Here is a 19,711-nt window from a genome sequence, read left to right as displayed (position 1 = left end):
AATACAAACGTATATTGTAAATATTAAAGACACCAATAAATCTAAACCGAAAGATGCAAAATTTGGTTTTTTATAGTTCAAGTTGGGTGTCTGTTGAACCTACTTTTGTAAGAGAAATGAATACACTAGTGAGTATAAATAATCGTTTATATTTTCGGAAATCCTAGTATGATACAATTATCACTAAAGATTTTCAATCCTTATAGTAGACACAGCAATGCAAGACCAATGTGAAGCATAATGCGTGTTTCAAGAATGCACATTTTTCAACTCAACATAAGCTCACGAACCAGCAACTGGTGTTGAAAATTTTATTATTTTTGAACTATCAACACCACTTGACTGGCCCTATGACAGAATTTCGATTGCAGCATAATTCGTCTATATGAGAGCAAGTTATTTATAGACATATAATATGCAGTGCTGTTTTAAGTTCAAAAAAATAACTGAATACTATCAAATCTTTGGGATGATCATTATCAGTTCGATGTAAGTAATGAAGGAATGAGTCACCTGTTTTACGAGTTGATTAATTTCTCCGAGTCAATATCAATTAACTTCACTCGATAGACTAGATATGAAATGAGTATATTGGACGAATGAATGCTGCTATCAGAGCTCCGTGTCTTTTCTGTGTTTCATCTTGACGTCTGTCAAAGCAAGGTTTAGGTTTTTTTCAACCTACATGTTTTAACATTCTCGCATTAGCTAATACTATTACAATATTAGGAACATTTACAAAACCAGACGACACAGCGTGTAATGCAATAAAATTGACTGTATGTATTTCATGATATTTACGTAGTAAAAAATACATTGCAAGCCATCGCCAAATCACTTTTCAAATTAATTTGATGTTCAAATTGATGGTTATGACATTGAGTCAAATTAATTTGAAACCTATCACATAACATGATAACGTTCCTTCTGTAGCACATCGTGTGTTCGATAATTTTAGAATTATTTTCGATGCTAGTAGCAGCACTGACAAGTATGATGTATAGTATGTAAATGCACAATTTCAAATTCGCAATTATCATTTAATTTAACTAAATATTATGTACAGTTCATTGGGTTAGATAGAAAAACGGAATTTTACACTTTTGTTAATAACATTGTTAGTAACCAGCCCGTTTCAGTTCGTTCAATTGGTGAGCTAACTTTTCTTCCTTAGTTCGCCGTGCCTGTCCAAGCTTTCGACATTCTACGTAAGTGCTCAAAAAACGTTCGACATCAATTTTTCTGTTCAAAAAATCTTCCGCAATCGCTTCACTCTTTTCATGGCTTTCGTCAGCCGCATGTTTTAAGCAGTTCTTTATGTGATCTGGCGTGAACACTTCTGATAATTTATTGTACTTCTGATTAAGCTGGTCATATCTAGCTTTTAGAATCGTTACTCTTTCCGCTTTCTCCGCTACTTGATTTCTAAGTTCTTCGAGTTCAGATTCCTTCAGCAGATTTCCCCCTGAGTAACAATTCGACAGGTTATTAATATTGACAGTCTTTAATCCAAATACCTATAAGATATACCATTAACTGTATTATTCATTCCAACTTACTGGCTGTATTTTCGACCCAATCGATGGTGTCTTCTACTGTGGTATTGAGATCCTTTATCTGGGAATGCTTTTCCAAAAACTCGTCTAATCTATCGACATTACCACCGAGTTTTTGCAGTTCCTCTGTACTCAGATCGTTTAATTCTGGAAATTCCGAGCACTGAGGTGTTTTTGACCTGACGTTAGTCTGCGCCGTTTGTCCATAATTCGTGCCGCCATAATGCGAGTTGAGGTAAGTGGTGTTGGCATATTGATTGGAGGAATAACACGGAGCTTTAGTACTGTGCAAAGAATTGCTGGTAGAACTCGGCGAATAAGTAGAAAGATGGGAAGTCGAAGCAAAGGACTTAGCTTGACTCTCTATCGCATATGTGTTACCCGAGTTTTTGTAGTTATAATTGTAACCTGTGTTGTTCGTGTTTGTACTTGACGACGAATATTGCGGGTAGTGGGTGTTGTAATAAGAATTATACGAAGTCGACGGTATCTCAGGGTATTGTTGTTGCAGGGCATAGGACGGCGATACTCTATCATTCAAATCTGTAACAGTATTGTTTTTAAAGTTTCACAATTTATCACTGCCTTTAAAGATTAGACTACTTCATTTACTTTTGGCCTTTTTCTACACTATAAATAGAGACCTTTATCATACATGCATTGTTTGTTAATCTAATCAGTGCTTTAACGCTATTGTTTTTGATTAGGTACCAAAGAGTTGAATTGAAAGGGTAACAGTGGTGAATGCATTCATGCAAAGCAAATTCGTAACTTAGATTCCAAATTGGTGCTAAGACATGTATACAAACCTCTGTGGCATACGGAAGAGACTGACGGTGGACTATCTTCGATAAGCTTTGGTGGGTTTTTACTGAACTCTCTAATGATGGCTTGGACGACCCTGCCAAGGTCGCTGTGTACCGTAAACTGGATAAGAGACAGAAACAGTTTAATTGTATTCAAAGCTTAATTCTTAATATATTAGATGTAAAAGTAGCAGTTTATAATTTACATTTAATAGTCCCGGAGCATTGACGATTTCATTGTGCTCGTTGCACCATGGATGATTTATCGGAGGAGATACTCTGAGAACAGGTTTTTCTAGGGGAAATTCAGGCGAGAGCGAGACCATGATAGCCATTCGCTTATCCCCTGCATCAAACTGAACTTGGTACTCCACATCCTCTCTCAGTTCGACTACGCTGAAAATTCGCAATCTCAACAATTATCCCAACAACTTCAACCAAGGTTAAATATATATTTAGACTTTTATTCAATGAACTGAACTCAGCATGTGCTGATAGGTGAACTGATTACTTTAAGCAAACATTGTTTTTCGCTTATGATTAAACAATACAAGCTATGTGGACACAAAAAGATATTGATGATAAAATTCAATAATTCCACATACGAAAGAACAGGGACTAGAATTGAGAAGGTCGGATCCAATGCATGGATAGACTTTTTTGATCTAAAAACGAAATTCAGTGGTTTGACATTACTGCTCGTGGTCTATCCCTATGAAATTTTTAATGCCTATAAATATAGTTGGACTGCTGAGAGAACCTTTTGTTTGGGTTTCAGTTACTTTTTATTTAATTATTTTCAACCATTTTTCGTAGGAGGTATGTCTATCAGGATAAGATCAATTTACAAAGAAACGGAATTAGAACAAGTTGAGCTAGATGCTGCAATATAATTCATAGTTGAAATCGATTGATGAATTGAAAATTTTTTAGCCAATTACTGAAACAATGAATCAATTGGAATGACGACTGGCAGGTAGGTGGGGACATGAAATATTATGGGAATTAAGCGATACTCGGAAAATGATATGACGAAGGAAATGGAAGTGTTGAAATAAAGTTATTTGGGTAATGATGGCAATATATCGTAATAAGAGGTTGCATTATATTGTTAAGTAACAAAACGTAGCGGATGATCGAAAAAAAATAATAGATGAGGTTAACCCGAGGTTACGTTATTTATCTAGTCAAGTTTTCTCTTACTTGTCGTTAAAAATTTTCAGGGTGTCAATTTGCCGCTTTCTCTTAACAGAGGCATTCTCATTTTCTCCACGGAATATTCGCGATAACATTTAAATGCTTTGATATCGGATAAATCATTCGCTTATCCGTCAATCCCACTGTCAAAACCGTCAAACCAACCATCCGGAACATATGTTTTGTAATGGTGACCAACTTCACCCCATTAGGGTCTGTCGAATATCGATATACACGTTTCGAGTTTCATGACATCAGGAGATATGGTTGACGTTGGTTGACAAGGTTTCTCTCTGGTTGACACGGTTTCTCTCTGGTTGACAATGGTTGAGAGCAGAGATCATCTCTGCTTTTAACAGCGTGCTTCAGGGGGCTGGTTTACAGTCTGTTTACAGGTCTGTTACTCTGGCGGACGCATTTTCGTCCCGTTTTGCGCCGACCATACTAAGGCCATTTAGTAAATTATCCCGAATGTGATTGGTTCAAAATCCAGGATGGCCTTCATATGGTCGGTTCTTGGAGATTGGTTCTTGGAGATGGCTGCGCAGAAGCGCACCTTATGTCTCGAAATCACGGTTGCGGAGTTGGCGGCGTTCAAACGATCCAAACACAAACCAAAACATAACCTCACGAGAAGGTGATCACAATCAGCGAATGAACATTTTGAAACACATATACAGAAATTATATTCCGTGTATGGACAATATTGGTTGAGCACCATACAACAGTTATGCCAGTTTTTCAGGAATCATGTGCTGAGGTAAGTCGTCTACATAACCGTTTACGTATTCGAATGTGCATGACGGTTTTGTTACAAATTTATTATTCCATAAGAGAAAAGTGTGAAGTTGATCGTTATATCAGAAGATGTTCTACTTATATAAATGAGAAAATACCAAAAAACCCATTGTTTATTGCCATAGCAAATACAGGCGCAGACGATAATAATTATCCATCCAGGATCGATGAATCTTCGCATGGGGCGAGCCTCTGATCTGAATCCCAATGTTCTCCTCAATGCTGTCGCGAGAAAGAGGCTCCAAGGAGGATTGGAATACAAAGATCCCATTCTTCCATCTCAGGTTCCTAAAGTAAGTTATCAGCTCTGAAACGAATTACCAGAGTTAAATTTATTTGTGAAAATTAAAATTTTGCCTTGATTACATCGTAAAAATGCTGTTTACATTCAAAGAGGCTTCGTGTATTTTGTTCCTCCTTGTTATATAACAATTTCTGTGACATCAACTAAAACTTCGCCTATCAATGTTGAATTAGAAATTAATGAATTAAATGTACATTATTGATTGTGTAGAATGTATTGATAACAGCCTCGACTTTACACTGTCTTGAATATATCTGTTATTTTGGAGCTATAAATTACTACCAAGACTATCAATAATCTATTTAGTATAAGCGTTGTCCATTTTTTGTAGACGAAAGAGCTCACGCAAGCAATGGAAGAATCTCGCCTTCAAGTTTCTCACACTTTACAATCCTGTTTGCAATCTGATGGAAGAAGAAGGTACGCAACACCTCCACAGCAAATAGCTGCTTTCAATCGAAGATCGAATCCGGAAACCCTCTCACCATCCGGTGGAGAATGGATAAAAACTGATGAAGAAGTGGTTGTGGGTGATGATATACTATCCCTCAATCCAGAGGCAGATTTCAATATTCATTTCCCATACAAGAGAGGTGAATTAAATGTTCACTCGGGACCCGGAGGAAGTCTTAGAGCTGTTTTAGCAAATCTAAAGATAATCTGGGAACATGTTTTAACGAAAAAAATGAACGTCCTCTTGAAAGACCTACGCCATTATCGAGCAGTGCTCGTTGTACCCGATATTTACAACAGACATTACTTGAAAGAACTGACAACCCTTCTGTTGTGTGAAATGGGCTTCGGAGGATGTTTTCTGTTACAGGTTCTTATAATTTCAGTTTGGCATATGATATGAAAACCCATTTATGTACGATTTTACGACTACTCAGAAGTTATTTCATCTTTTAAGAGCTTTCAAATGTTGCTAGGATCACGTAGCGGCTACGTTTGGCGCTGGTTTAGGATATGCTTGCGTTGTTGATGTTGGAGATCAGAAAACTTCAGTCTCCTGTGTAGAAGATGGAATTTCTCACAGAAATACACGAGTACGGATGGACTTTGGAGGCGCAGATATTACACAAACGTTCTTCTGGCTATTACAAAAGTGTGCATTTCCATATAAAACTTGCAATGCATCTAACAGACTCGATGCATTGCTTCTAGACCAATTGAAAAAGGACTTTTGTCACGTCGATTTGAATGTCTGTGGATCCCAAGAGAAGACATTCATTGTTCGACAACCTCAAATCCCAACCGAGAAGTACACATTGCAGGTAATATGCAAAAAAATGTTGGAAGAATGTATCATGTTATTGTTGTTTGCATGGTTAAAATTCCTTCTGAACAAATATTTAATCATTCCATAAATCACATTATAGGTTGGCGATGAATGCCTGGTGGCACCTTTGAGTTTATTTCAACCAGAGTTGTTTAAAGTTACTGGAATGCACACTGTTCATACACAAAAACGCTCGATGGGAGATCCAGAAGATCCGCATGATGAAAATTATTTACGAGAGACAAGCGTAAGCAAGTTGAAATGTCATATATATTGACGTGATTTGCTTGGCACAAATTGCAAGAATGTTTGAAGATAAGAGCCAATTTTCAAATAAAGTATAGAGTAGTACCATCCATTTACAAAATGTCTGTTTCAACATATTCACCTTATTTAGAGACGCGGAGCAAAGGAGAATTTGGAGCAGACATTAGAGCTGCCTGAGGAAGTTGCTACACCAGCTGTGACAGGCGAGGAAGAGGTAGTCGTTGATGCCGTTGATTCAGCACCCATCAGTTTGGGAATTCGCGACTTAGATACCCCACGCGATTTCGTTGTTGGTCCCCAGCAACTATTAGGGCTCGATCACGCTGTTCTGCAAAGTATCGATCGATGCCGTACGTCTATAAGTACTTGCCATAAAGCATATCTAGCAATTGATTTTTTTCAAAATAATACCAGTGTCTTTAATTTTTCGAAAAATTTCATTTGCAGCGACTGATGACTTGAAACGTAAAATGTACAGCTGCATATTGGTCGTTGGATCCGGAATGAAGTTCCAGGGAATAGGAATGTGGCTGCATAACAGAATATCCTTGCAAATTCCGTACATGTACAGGGCTGGTGAGTTACATTACAAACATTTGTCTTCGAATTTAAACATTCGGTTTCAATAATTGTTATTCTTTTGTAGAGCAACTGGACATTATAACACAACCCAAGGAAATGGATCCAGGGATGACAGCCTGGAAGGGTGCAGCAATATTGAGTTGTTTAGAATCAGCACAAGAGTTATGGATTGGTCGTCAAGAGTGGGAGCAAATTGGTGTCAGAATTTTAAGAGAGAGAGCCCCATTTATGTGGTGAAAACTTGTTACTGACCAATGGAGTTCGTTCTGGTAGAAAAAGTACCAAAACACGACACCCATACATCAGCTGAACAGTTATTCTGTTTGGATTCAACTAATTTGATTGAGTCTGTTATAAACATATTCGTTTTTATAAAACGTTGTAAATATTTACGCTAAGTTTATGTAAGCCTTCCACTTGTTACTGACCACTAGTTGTGTATAAATATTTGACATGCTAGGTTTACCCTTGATACTTTTTTGTTGGAGTAATATTGGAATACGTAGGGATTGCAATTCTCTATAATTATGACTATAGTAATATTTGTTAGATCTAAGAAGTGAGCGTTACTGGCCATTTGAGTTAAGCGAAAATTTTGTATTTAAACTTTTGTGTTGAGTTGGAATATATACCAATGTATTAGGGGTTAATCGAAGATGAAAATAATTTAAGATCACATACAGGTCAATAAGCCTAACTTTATTTTCATCATATCGATGACGTACAATTAAATCTGCTTCAAGCAGAAAATTAGCCGCATCTGCAACTTCAGGTAATAAATCTACATATACGTTGTCACCGCTGGAAAAATACGCGGAACACAATTCCTGAAACGTATAAAATCAGTATTATTCTTTCATGGTTAGATAATAAACTATATTGACATTATTTGATAAAGATGAGAATATTACTGCTAAAAAATTCTTCACATGGTCATTATCTGGAAAGATCTCTGCTACGACTCGTTGCTGTAATATAAAAAAATCGTCATTACTTGATAATACATCTGTGAGAGTTACAGAATGACTAATCTATTAGAAATTATGCTCACCGTTTCCTGTTTAACTTCCTTAAATATCTGCTGTGTTATACGAAGTTCTTCTGCCCAAGTTTTACTGGCTATGATGTTATTGGCTGCTAAACAGGAATTTTTCATTTTTTCAATACCTTGCTTCTTTTCCTTCAATCTGCAATTTTATAATTGATATTCTGTCTAATATATTTTATACATACATATGACACCCTATTGAAATATTGAAAACCTGAGTGAAATTGAAAAGACTGTAAAGCAGCTTACCGGCTAATTTCTTTCTCCGTACGTTCTAGGTTTTCAGTGAGAATTTTAACTTGTTCTTGCGCATTCTGGACTTCTTGAGTTAACGCTGCAACAGTGGTTGAAACCATATCCAAAGTATTTGGAATGGGATAATCGTCAGGTTTATCATTGGATATCTGTTTTATGAAACTCGATACGTATTGACGGCGTTTTTCTGAGATTCTCGATTCATCGATCGAATCGAAAAGCTTGTTATTTATTTGCACATCGTACAATTGTTCTAATTCCTGATCTCGTTCCGATTTCAAATCCATCAATACTCCCAACGTATCTTCCAAAGTAAAATCCTGGGGGTTTGCATTGTGTAATGAGAAATCCAACGAGCTACTTGATTCATCCTGCAGCAATACAAGTAAATTCACGATAATAAGTATATAATTCCGCTTTGTATTAAAGTTGTGGATAGTCAAACGCAGCAGCATTTCCAAGATATTCAATTATTATAATTCACTATAGGGTGGTTATGGTAAAAATATTATGGAATTGTATTGTTGTGCGTTCCATTTTGGGTTGCTGTGCGCTTACATTCTGAAAACACACGCTTTAGTTCGTTGCAATGTGGTTAGTAAGGTTATTTAATGAGTATTTTCATACCATGGCTTTATATGCGATCCTGTCAATCTAACGATTAATCTGGCGCATTCAATAATTTAACAATAAGTAAATTGGAGTAGCGTTATACAACTTGTGCGGTGTTCCCGCCAAATACACGCGAAATACGCATGGCGCTCACATTAAAACGGAACATTGAACGGAACATGGTCTTCTAGCCGTGGTCTGAACATTTTTGAACACGATACGCCGTGAAACGATAGTATGGCGATAGGTCGAAATAGGTCGCTGTCTGGGCGATCTTTGCGGGCACGCTTGCAAGTGACAAAAAAATAAGATAAAATAGGGCTTTTGAATTGAGAGAGAAGGAGGTAGATTTTTCCAAGCACTATTAACGATTTTTCCCAATTATGGCTTCCCCGAAAGTGGATTGGGCCAAATATACCGACGAGCAAGAAAGCCTTGCCTCCAAGGTAACGTACGAATATTTTCAATAACTCCGGCATAACCTAAAAACCCATTATTTTGCTTGACAAGGATTTCGTTCCGAAACCCGGCGAAGTAAACTTTCGCAACTAATGCATTTTTCCTGCAAATGCTTTTGATAATATTGTCTTTCGTACAAAATAGTTTCAGAATGGGTATTCGCAATGTTTTATTCGCACAATCCCATGAGTCTGTTGCATATGAGCTATTTTTTGTCACTTTGTACTTTATACTTCGCCCATCCGGTCATCCAAGTATACAATTATTAACCACGATTCTAAATGCTTGAACTAGTAGGTGAGAAGGTCCGACGCACAAACCTTAGCTAATATCTGATGACAATCTAGCCGCTCAGTTGCCAGAGCTTCAGTGTCATACGAATATGCAAACTAAAGTGCTAAATGTTAAAGGAACTGACAATTTCACTGTTGAGTAATTTTACTTCTTGTCAGTTATTTGGAATAAAATGCTTTTTTTCTTTTAGCTTTATTTTATATATTAATCTTATTTTTCTTATCATCAAGGTGACAAATTTGGGTATATCCCAGCCTACTACAACACCACAGGATGGAAGCGAATCGTCGAAAAGCGATGAAACCGAGGATCAGATATCACCAGCAGAAAAATCACTGCTGCAGAAGATTATCAGAAAAGGGCTGGTTGAGACCACCAAGGATCTAGAGATTCAACGAAAAGATCCCACATCCCCTTTGTACAGCATTAAGACCTTCGAAGCACTCCATTTGTTAGTATTGTTTGGTATCCATCTCTTACATGTTGCAGTTGAGAATATGTACTACGTAGTAAAGTCGATTCTCACTATTAGAGTAGGTATAATGTCAAGTGCCAAACTACCATGTTGAGTAGTTATACTCGCATACATGATACCGCAAATAACTGGTAACTTGTGGTTTTTCAGGAAGCCAGCACTCTTGAAAGGAGTTTACGCAATGGGGTTCAACGCGCCTTCAAAAATTCAGGAGACTGCTCTTCCAACACTACTTGCAGACCCGTAAGTTTCGATAAGTAGTCTAAACATGCGAACTGGTTTTTCAATGGAATAAAGAATTGATCAAGTTTTTCTTATGTTTCTTAGACCACAAAACATGATTGCGCAATCACAGTCTGGTACCGGCAAGACTGCAGCCTTTGTTCTAGCTATGCTAAGCCGAGTAGACCCCAACAAGGACTATCCCCAAGTTCTCTGTCTATCACCTACGTATGAATTGGCCATTCAAACTGGCGAAGTTGCAGCAAAAATGTCTCAATTTTGTCCAGAAATTAAGCTGAAATATGCTGTTCGAGGAGAAGAAAGTAATTTAGAATCTAGTATATTCTTGTTTCAACTTGGTCAGTGAATCTGCTAGTTACATGAAATCTCTACATTTTTATTTCAGTTGCTCGAGGTACGAAAATCACCGACCATATAATAATTGGAACTCCGGGAAAAGTTCTGGATTGGGCTATAAAGTTCAGATTTTTTGACCTGAGAAAAATCTCGGTCTTTGTTTTGGACGAGGCAGATGTAATGATTGCCACTCAAGGACACCAGGATCAATGCATCCGGATCCACAAGTAAGATGACTAGCCAGACCTAAAAGACATTCCATCTATTATTTTGACTAAGTTTATTAGCAGAATTCTCTCTTGTATATTTTAGGTTGCTTCCTCGCACTTGTCAGATGATGTTTTTCTCTGCGACGTATGAAACGGCAGTGATGGAATTTGCTGAGATAATCGTGAGCAATCCGTTGATAATACGTTTGCTGAAAGAGGAGGAAAGTTTGGACAACATCAAACAGTACTACGTCAAGTGCAAGAACATGGACGAAAAGTACACAGCTATCACCAATATTTATGGCGTGATCACAATTGGACAAGCTATCATTTTCTGTCACGTAAATACATTGTGTACACATTTGCATTTTACTTTTTTTTACGTTGGTTATGTACTATCTTTTCTAATCATGTTCCTCTCTTATCAAGAAATATTCACTCGACAATTAACTTCAGCTAAAATATTCTGTATAAATATTCTCAAATTTAAATATATACTTGTATAACTTTGTATTTCATGCAGACGAGAAAAACAGCCGGCTGGCTAGCAGAAAAGATGAGTAAAGATGGTCACGCTGTGGCAGTTTTATCTGGTGACCTGACTGTCGAGCAACGCATTGCTGTTTTAGACAGGTTTCGAGCGGGTCTTGAAAAGGTTCTCATCACCACAAATGTCTTGGCTAGAGGTAAGAAAGTAGAAACGCCCGGAAAGTCGTCATATGTATTGCTTTTGATCATGGTAAGACTTTGTTTCATGTGAAAAATTGGTTTTCAATGTTCAGGAATTGATGTTGAGCAAGTAACAATCGTTGTGAACTTCGACCTACCAATTGACCAAGACCGCCAAGCAGATTGTGCAACTTATCTACACAGGATCGGGCGCACGGGCAGATTCGGAAAATCTGGTATCGCCATTAATCTAGTGGATTCATCGCACGCGATGCAAGTCTGTCAAGATATAGAGAAACACTTTGGAAAAAAGATACACTATTTGGATGCAGAAGATGCGGAGGAAATTGAAAAAATCGGTGCATAAAATATAGAATTACGTGTATAAGGTGTAATAGCTCATAAATATTGTCCTATTTGAAAGACTATGGTCGAAACTTTTACACTTTGATATCAGGACGGTACTTTGTTATAATTTGAGACTATTGAATGGTGAGGAATGTTTCAATTTTACCATTATAACATAACTATAGGTTACAAAAGAATTTCTAAACAGTAAATACTTACGATACGGCGATGTAACGTCACGGGCAACGTTTAATTTTGTGATAAGTTAGTTACGCTATAATTCAAACAGTTGATTCAGTTGATTGTGTGATATGTTGTGCGATACGAATAATGTAGGTGTATTGCACACACGTACGGGACATTAGGTTTATATTATTTATATTGTTTTTCCAAGTTATTACACTGATGTATTAAAATTTGAAAAACAAGCTGTGCTCCGGAATTATAGTTTTGTAAAAGTTATTCCAGCCTTAGCATGTCGGATCTTGCAAGCGGTATCATAAATTTATTTACATGAAGTGTGAATTCCGAATAAATGAATAAAGATATGTTTCGTAAACAATGTTTATTCCTGAGTTTTTTGAACAACAAATCAGTTACGATGAACAATGGGTCTACAACCCACAAGTAGCATTCGAGTAAATTAAAGGCACCAAAGATTTCTATGATTTTTACGTCTGAATTTGAAATGCAATAGATTCTTATCCACTGTACCATGTGTTTTCGTGGATGCGTACCATAAGGTCTAATCTGAGCATGTACTCTAAATTGGACCCTGAGGAATACAAAAGCAAAACCAACAAGAGCGTAGGACCAACGGCAGAGGAATATTACGTTTATCGGTTGTAACTCTTGATACGTGCTCAATCGTTATACATGTAAAGCGTTGAATTGAATCAAGTATCGACATCTTTTTTATTATTGTTTATTGTCCAGAAGAAACGCTCTGGACACAACGAAATATTTTTAGTATGAACTATGCATTACGGTAATAAAAACGTATGAAAACGCATCTTAATTGTGTACGAGTGCACGATTCTGGAACAACGAGAATGAATTAGACTTTCTTACCTTGAAAAACTGCTACCATTTTATTCGATTTCCTTCTTACTTCTTCATTTTCTCAGTTTGTTCACACTTCCTCGATCAACAATCGTAGATTTTTCAATTCTTAGGATAAAAACCACGATTCATTTCAGCGAATGATCCAATTATGTCTTATCAGTCGTAGTTTATTGAAGGAAATGAATGACAAAATCATTGTTAAATTTGACAATGACACGATTTTCTTTATTCGTTGTATGTAAGGTGTGTTTTTAGTATTGATGACAGATGCGCATCAACAATGCAATGTAGTGGTTATTAATTGATTATTTTATTATATATTACTTACAAACATTTACAAATGTAACAAGTCAATTCATATTTGGCGTATATGATAGTCGGAAAAAATTACAATGCATATAATCATTATTAATTATACGATAGAAACAACAAATCAATACGAATATGAGCAAAATAAGCGAAAAGAAAAACCTTCTCTGCTTATTACGTAATGTTCGATCGCTTATTAATATTTAGCTAATTACTTGAAACTCACAGGTTCGTGTGAATACCTGCAATAATCTTCCGATAGCCTGATGTCTCTACATAAAGTGTTTACCAATAAATAAACGGAATATAATTAAATACAATGGTTGGGGATTGGCCGTGTTTCGAGGAGCAAACAGGCATGCACCAGAAATTAGCTTTGTACAAGTTAAATATCAATGAATAACGAGTGTCTAAATTGAAATATTTTACAATTTTCATACAGAGAACCAAATTAATCAAATACCCATATTTTTTAGGTAGCTATTATTATACATATTAATACGCCGGATTTGTTCATCAATATTTGTTACAACTGCAGTCAACTTCTTCAAGTTGATGATTATGTTATCAACGATCTTAACGATTCAACGCCGATTGATACAGAGGGAAATTTCTGATAACGACGAATAACGATCAGAGAAACATGAAACATAAAACGTTCAGCTATGATCCTCAAAGTGAAAAATGAATGATTGTGCACTACGTATAGGCCTTTCAAATAAAATTAATCTTACTACGCTTGTACGTATGTATAATACGTTATTGTAAGTTCGGTGACGGTGTTCGTTTTTTCAAAAAGAAATAAATTCAATGTTTTGGCAATGTCAAATGCTTCGTTCTCGTTCTCCACTATAAAAAAAGACTTTGAAATGTAAATTAATTGTAAATAATATAAATCTCGAGACTTGGACAGCTTTAGATTTTGTCCTTTTTTCGATTCGTCGTACAAGTTTAAGCGCTTTTAAGTTGCTCAGGATTTATAATGAAACATACGTATTGTACATATAATAATTTGACAATTTTGTGTAACGTAACCGAATTGCATAACATTGCTAATAGTATTATAAATACCAAAATTAATAACGGTTGTAACAAATACTTTAAATCGTTAAAAGATGTTTAAAAATGTAAAATATGAATTTTCATTCGAATTAAACTTCTTACCTAAAAACGTTTTTAAATTCTGTAACCAGTATACTTGATTATAGTATATTATCATGCGATTCATTGCATGTAATTAAAATGGCCTTTGAGAATTGAGCTAAAAATTTGCCTACATATATTTCTTATCCGTTTTTGTTTTTTCGTTTTTTTTTTTTTTTTTTTTTTTAAAAGTTTTTTTAATTAATTTTTTTATCTTTATTATTATTTTGCTAAAAATTAATTTCGAGTAATTAATTGTTCTATGAAAATTTCATTCATATACATGTTATGTGTTTTTATGTATAATACAAATTAGTGCATTCAACGACAGTTAATAATTCTGTATATTCATGATACGTGATACTTGCGATTTCGCGGTGTGAAACTCTGATGTATACATAGTATAACTATACTTAATTTACCCGAAATGACGAAAGTTCATCCGGTAAATCTGCAGAGTTCACACATATATTAATTCGTCATTAAACATACATAATCAATAAATTCGACGAGCGATCTCAATCATACATACGTGTAGGGTAATTATATATTATTATAATACTTGCTGCGTTTCGGTTGTTACTTTTATTGAGCAAATGCAGTTTTGCCTATTTATACGCAATTTATTGTTTGACGCTCCCAGGACGACTCGTCATGAATTATAGATATCGTGTGATCGATCATGGTTTGCAATAGAAGTGTACGTGCTGGATGACAAATGTTATTTAAAGTCTAGCGATTAAAGAAAAAGAAGAAAAGAAAAAGAAGAAATAAATTAAACGGCTACAATATTGTTATTGTTTAAAAAGTATTTACAAGCTTTACTAGCTATGACAAAACCATCATGAATTGTTCTTTATCCCACGTGTTCCTACAATTTCCATGCCTCATTCAACATTTGACAACTGTTATTAAAACGAAGACAACGCCTAAGTTTATATTACGATACAGTTAAAGCTAAATTTTCACTTTCTTTACTGATCAAATTTATTTATTAGTTAGGAAAATTTTCAATTTTTTCCCTATTGCCTTTGAATAGATCCGACAGCAATAGTAATTAAGCTCATCGCCAAGATGCTTGGCTGTAGACCACGTTATTAAACAGTTGGAACTGATCTCTCTGACGATGAATTCTTTCGCAGAGTTCTTCTGTTATCCAAGATGATTTTCAACCTCCAGGTAGCAATAGTCAGGGAAATTTTACTGATTTATTTTCGAAGAAATGCTGTGAAAGATTTTATACTATAATACATGTATGTAAGTCCGGTTTGGCAAAATTTTTTCTCAAACGATTCGACGCACCCACAACGGTTTTCACGTAGTAGTCGTAAGTCTTTTCAAACAATCAGTAACGCACAAGTTAATAATATATTTCAATTTGCATGAAAAATGCATGTGTAAACCTAAAGCGCGCTCAGTCATCAATTGTAATATGTAAATGTATATTATAAAGTCGCGATTTCGACAGTGTAATCTATATGTATAATTTGTTTTTATATTATATTTATAATATTTATCTTAATTGTCCTTAATTTAATATAATTATGTTCTCTATAACATAAAAAAAAAAAAATCGCGAATGTATCAGCAGTTTGTGATAACAGCTATAGAAGAACTTCGATAAACAAAAGAACAAAATTAAAACAAAAATATAGAATAATATTCTTGGCACAATAGGACTAACAAATGACGGTCAATATACTTAAGTGTATAGGTTTTCATAAAACTGCCGAAGAATTCTTTTCGATACATCGAAAGTGTGGTGTGTATAGGATTTATAGGTATATATGTATATAATATATCTATAACTCTCGAATTGCGGTTGCGAGTTCACCGATCTATAATTTTTTTTTTTTTTTATTTATTACCTAAATAAATATTTTTTTTCAAATATTATCTAACTGCGGATCAATTTTTTTTTCGTTTTTCATTCTTCTTCTTTTTTTGAATTTACTTAAGTCAGTGGGATTTACTTTATCAAATATCTTCTTCTTTTTTTTTTCTTTTTTTTTAATAACTTTTAATAAATGTATAGAGTAATAATTGTAAACTTTTAATAAAATCTGTATATTTTTTTTTCTCTCATTTCTTTATTTTTTTTTTTTCTATTCCTACCGAAGTGAGATTGTTGTTGAAATTAAATGTTGCGGATGTAGACAGAGTTTTTATCTTTTCTTTTAAATGTTTCATCATTACCTCGCAGCTCAGGTTGCGCAGTTATTATTTTATACGTCAACAAATACAATGAAGTCATTAAGTAATGTAGCATCTTCTAAACGTTCGTACCTTAAACTCAAATCACAATTAAGAAATGTACGAAAATTATACGCGGTTATTGTAATTTTTATTTATTTGGAAGCTGAACAAAATGTAATCTTTCTTTGATGCGTCGATGTTACGAGCAAGTCCATTCGCTTTAGCACTTGGAGAAATATTCTTGTAAGTATCCTCGTTGATATTAAGACACGGTATCATGAACTCATATGGGATAATGTTTTAAAAGAATCAACTCGTTAATATGAAACACGTTCTTTTCCGTTCATGACATATATTGTATCATATGTATCTAATAATATAACAGCCAAAACCGAGCAATATCTCTTTGCGATGGTTTACACTAAACACCTTACGTTTTTTTTTCTTTTTTGTTATTTTTTTGACTTCTTTTAAATTCGTTATTTAGAGTTACGATTACTGTGTATATTAAATATTTCTAACTTGTTTCAATTTCATTATTAAGCATGATCTGCTAATTTCTAGGGTAATTATAGAATTCTTGTGTATAATGTGTATGTGCTTTTATTATTTACGTGAGGAGTGTTTTGTATAATTAACATCAATATCAATTTGATATCGGAATTATTGATCGCGTATTTCAACGTGTTGGCTCATTATATATGTATAATATATATATTTATGTATTTATTATATTTATATATCATTGCATCAATTCCAAATCTTGAATCTCAGTATCCAGTCATCTCTTTCAATTTTAATAATACTTCGCAATATCAGCTCGATCGCTATCGTAATGTAAACGCTTATCTCGTTTTATAAATTTAAAATACTCGTGCACAATTTTAATGTTATACTCGTAATAAAAATCGCAAATCGACCATTTGGCATTCACCCAACTGTCAATATAATATTGCCTCATGCATTTCCACTCCGATTCTCACACAAAAGTTTTACGCCTCATTGTCAGTTTGAACAGTGTACAGCCATATTTCTCAACAGCGCGATGCCTAGTAATAAGCACATGACATATATACATGTAAGTAAAAAATCAACTAATCATTGTTCCATAGATTTGAAAATTTACCTTCACGACCACAGTGTTCTGAATTAAAACCTTGGCACGGTAATATATTCAGTCATTGTTTTCCGCGGTATGGTTACCTGAAGATAACGGATACAGTGCGTTCCAGTTATCAATCTCCACTATTTTACATCGCCGTGTCAAAGAAGATCCGAGATAACACATTTTTTCACACCTCAAAACACTTTGAACCAAGCATTGGGAAATAGTTTCAACCGATATCTAGGTCACGTATACATATGTTACATACGCGTGTACATAAATATATATAAATTTATATAAATAAATAAATAAGGACAACAACGTTGCCTCGTCGTTAACTGCAGGAATACCGTATTTTTCTTAAAAGAGAAACACAACATTATTACATGAGAGAATTATTTAGTATAGCGATGTTAACTTGCAGCTGCTCCTCCCGAGAGTATACATTCAAGATTCTTTTCGAACGAAAATATCATATTTCTCGGTCACAGAATGTCTGTCTCGTAAATCTTGTTTGTTGTTGTCTGATTAGCAGATGCATTCGGTGCCGGAGCGGTGCTCAATTCTGGTCGGGTCGCCAGACTGGTTAGCGAGCCAGAACTGGCGGTGCTCAACCCAAGACCCATCTTAGCTAACAGATTACTTTCGGAGCCGGTTTTCTTGAGAAGATCAGGAGGCGCCGGTGGGACTGTCGTCAATCCCGATGCATTTCTCTGCAGTTGTTGCAGCCTGGCGTATTGTTCTTGAAGCGCTTTTTGTTTTCTAAGGAGCTCTTGGTGGCGTTGTTCCAATTGTTCCTGCCTCCCCTTTTTGTTCTGCAAGCCCTCCTGGGAATTAATACTTTCGCAAGAGCTAGAATTGCTCGCCGATAATATGTTATTGGGAGCCATTGACGGAGGCTGTTCACCTTCATTCGCATTCGACGGCAGCGCCATAGGTGGTTTTCCGCTCTCCTTCAAGTTGCTCCGTCCTCTGCGCAACGTACCCGTAGGATTTCTCGGTGGCAATTGAGGACTCGTCGGACTTGCAAGAGGGGATCTTGAACTAGTTCTCGGAGGCGGCGGTGGAGGAACTCGTCTCGCAGTAGCCAGCTGAAGTAGTTCGGCGTTTCTTTCCGGCACTGGAGGCTTCTGAGACGGTGGCATCGAGCTGTCGGATACTTGTAGCCTGGCTATGGGCGGAGAGGTATCCGTGTCGGAACTGGAAGGATAGGAGTGTAGCCTCCTGAGGGTACTCGTGTGTCCAGGGGTCGTAGCGATGGATAAATTCGTCGACGAATCTATGCTGCCTTTCCTACCGATGTCCGACATGCTGGGGGTATGGCTCATCTGCGATATCTGGCTCGCCGATCGTCCGATATCGGTTAAATTTGGGGTAAAGCCGATGCTGGACGTTTGGCTAAGCTGCGACGCCGGCCTCGAAAATGTTTGGAGTTCATCTAGCAGAGCGTCGAGTGCGTTCTCCGGACGCTGCTGATAGGAGGCGGATGAGTCGAGAGCGTTGGACCCTCCCCCGACGACGCCCGCTGCCCCCATGACAGTGCGTTCCGCTGGCGTAGGGGTAGTTGTCTGTTTCACAAAAATCCAAAACGTTTTCCAATTTTTTCATACAAGAAAACTTATTATAACGATAAATCTGCATTAGCCTTCATTTTATTTGATCATTTTTATTTACCACCGTTAGAGGCAAAACATTTCAACAATTTGTCAGTTTCAATATATATGTATATATATATATATATATATTGATAATAACTTTTTGTAATTTTATCCTCCTGTAATAGATTTAATTGTTACTTTGAACCAGTGCAAAACATATTATCGAAGATGTGCCTCGCTCTCTACTATCAGCAAACTTTTTACTACATATTTTGCCCCTGAGGTAATTTCTGTTTGCGATAAATAAAAGACTACGTTTTAAGGCAATTAATTTAGTGCTTATTCTTAGCAAGTTTCTCAAATATATTTTGCTTCGTGAAGTGAAATATTGACAACATCTTTTATGTATCGCGGATTTTTTTGTTTTTGTTATATGGCAACATTTTAATGACCATGCAAGAACAAATTGTGTGCAAACGCACATGCATCAAAAACGGAGGCAGAGTTAGAGAAATTAGATAAATTGTGAAATTAATGGTTTGCTTATATCGAAAGGAA

The 19,711-nt window shown here is 35.8% G+C and overlaps 5 protein-coding genes across 23 annotated transcripts in view; 2 read left to right on the top strand and 3 right to left on the bottom strand.

Annotated features, from left to right (window-relative positions):
• Positions 1–133: 133 nt before the first annotated feature.
• Positions 134–3,899, bottom strand: LOC107228160 (vacuolar protein sorting-associated protein 37A). Its single transcript, XM_015669571.2, has 5 exons — positions 3,566–3,899; positions 2,569–2,758; positions 2,366–2,483; positions 1,560–2,099; positions 134–1,465 (listed from the first exon to the last, which is right to left on the bottom strand). Exons 1-5 carry the CDS (start codon positions 3,652–3,654, stop codon positions 1,119–1,121), a joined length of 1,284 nt encoding a protein of 427 aa, XP_015525057.1. The 5' UTR covers positions 3,655–3,899; the 3' UTR covers positions 134–1,118.
• Positions 3,900–4,161: 262 nt separating this feature from the next.
• Positions 4,162–7,307, top strand: LOC107218922 (actin-related protein 8). Of its 2 annotated transcripts, none has more exons than XM_046737516.1 (8): positions 4,162–4,319; positions 4,483–4,650; positions 4,993–5,484; positions 5,591–5,935; positions 6,041–6,187; positions 6,338–6,569; positions 6,655–6,783; positions 6,854–7,307. In XM_046737516.1, the coding sequence occupies exons 1-8, from the start codon at positions 4,290–4,292 to the stop codon at positions 7,024–7,026; spliced, it is 1,716 nt and encodes a 571-aa protein (XP_046593472.1). In that variant the 5' UTR covers positions 4,162–4,289; the 3' UTR covers positions 7,027–7,307. The 2 variants fall into 2 exon arrangements, with proteins under 2 accessions (XP_046593472.1, XP_015512487.1); XM_015657001.2 differs by having other exon boundaries at positions 4,163–4,319; positions 6,338–6,557.
• A 48-nt stretch (positions 7,308–7,355) lies between these two features.
• On the bottom strand, positions 7,356–8,898 carry LOC107218148. The gene is made up of 5 exons (XM_015656283.2): positions 8,720–8,898; positions 8,087–8,463; positions 7,841–7,976; positions 7,701–7,757; positions 7,356–7,616 (listed from the first exon to the last, which is right to left on the bottom strand). The coding sequence occupies exons 1-5, from the start codon at positions 8,720–8,722 to the stop codon at positions 7,356–7,358; spliced, it is 834 nt and encodes a 277-aa protein (XP_015511769.2). The 5' UTR covers positions 8,723–8,898.
• A 67-nt stretch (positions 8,899–8,965) lies between these two features.
• Positions 8,966–13,781, top strand: LOC107219016 (DEAD-box helicase Dbp80). 2 transcript variants are annotated; one of them, XM_015657111.2, is made up of 8 exons: positions 8,966–9,150; positions 9,688–9,908; positions 10,083–10,175; positions 10,260–10,477; positions 10,561–10,738; positions 10,824–11,061; positions 11,244–11,406; positions 11,503–13,781. In XM_015657111.2, exons 1-8 carry the CDS (start codon positions 9,088–9,090, stop codon positions 11,754–11,756), a joined length of 1,428 nt encoding a protein of 475 aa, XP_015512597.1. In that variant the 5' UTR covers positions 8,966–9,087; the 3' UTR covers positions 11,757–13,781. The 2 variants fall into 2 exon arrangements, with proteins under 2 accessions (XP_015512597.1, XP_046593473.1); XM_046737517.1 differs by lacking the exon at positions 8,966–9,150 and adding an exon at positions 9,531–9,590.
• LOC107227335 overlaps positions 13,001–19,711 on the bottom strand; it is a 164,245-nt gene continuing 157,534 nt past the window's right edge. For 10 of the 17 annotated variants that reach the window (XM_046737497.1, XM_046737496.1, XM_046737495.1 and 7 more), the window contains one exon: positions 13,091–19,123. In XM_046737497.1, coding sequence (XP_046593453.1) covers positions 18,041–19,123 — 1,083 coding nt within the window. In that variant the 3' untranslated portion in view covers positions 13,091–18,040. Of the gene's footprint in view, positions 19,124–19,711 lie in introns of all 17 variants that reach the window. The other 7 variants (XM_046737489.1, XM_046737500.1, XM_046737490.1 and 4 more) reach the window with 3 other exon arrangements.

This window comes from Neodiprion lecontei, chromosome 4, assembly GCF_021901455.1.
Source record: "Neodiprion lecontei isolate iyNeoLeco1 chromosome 4, iyNeoLeco1.1, whole genome shotgun sequence".
NCBI classification, from domain to species: Eukaryota; Metazoa; Arthropoda; class Insecta; order Hymenoptera; family Diprionidae; genus Neodiprion; species Neodiprion lecontei.
The sequence above is the reverse complement of the archived record's forward strand: the minus strand, read 5'-3'. Positions and strand labels throughout refer to the sequence as shown.

Coding starts and splice junctions, on each gene's coding strand:
- LOC107228160 (XM_015669571.2), bottom strand. CDS start 3,654: ATGTTATCGCGAATATTCCGTGGAGAAAATGAGAATGCCTCTGTTAAG. Junction 2,484..2,568: donor ATGCTCCGGGACTATTAAAT/GTAAATTATAAA, acceptor TCTCTTATCCAG/TTTACGGTACACAGCGACCT. Junction 1,466..1,559: donor TTGGGTCGAAAATACAGCCA/GTAAGTTGGAAT, acceptor ATTGTTACTCAG/GGGGAAATCTGCTGAAGGAA.
- LOC107218148 (XM_015656283.2), bottom strand. Junction 7,977..8,086: donor ACGGAGAAAGAAATTAGCCG/GTAAGCTGCTTT, acceptor ATAAAATTGCAG/ATTGAAGGAAAAGAAGCAAG. Junction 7,758..7,840: donor AGGAAGTTAAACAGGAAACG/GTGAGCATAATT, acceptor TTTATATTACAG/CAACGAGTCGTAGCAGAGAT.
- LOC107219016 (XM_015657111.2), top strand. CDS start 9,088: ATGGCTTCCCCGAAAGTGGATTGGGCCAAATATACCGACGAGCAAGAA. Junction 10,478..10,560: donor TGCTGTTCGAGGAGAAGAAA/GTAATTTAGAAT, acceptor TTTTTATTTCAG/TTGCTCGAGGTACGAAAATC. Junction 10,739..10,823: donor CAATGCATCCGGATCCACAA/GTAAGATGACTA, acceptor TGTATATTTTAG/GTTGCTTCCTCGCACTTGTC.
- LOC107218922 (XM_046737516.1), top strand. CDS start 4,290: ATGCCAGTTTTTCAGGAATCATGTGCTGAG. Junction 4,651..4,992: donor TTCCATCTCAGGTTCCTAAA/GTAAGTTATCAG, acceptor CATTTTTTGTAG/ACGAAAGAGCTCACGCAAGC. Junction 5,485..5,590: donor GAGGATGTTTTCTGTTACAG/GTTCTTATAATT, acceptor AAATGTTGCTAG/GATCACGTAGCGGCTACGTT.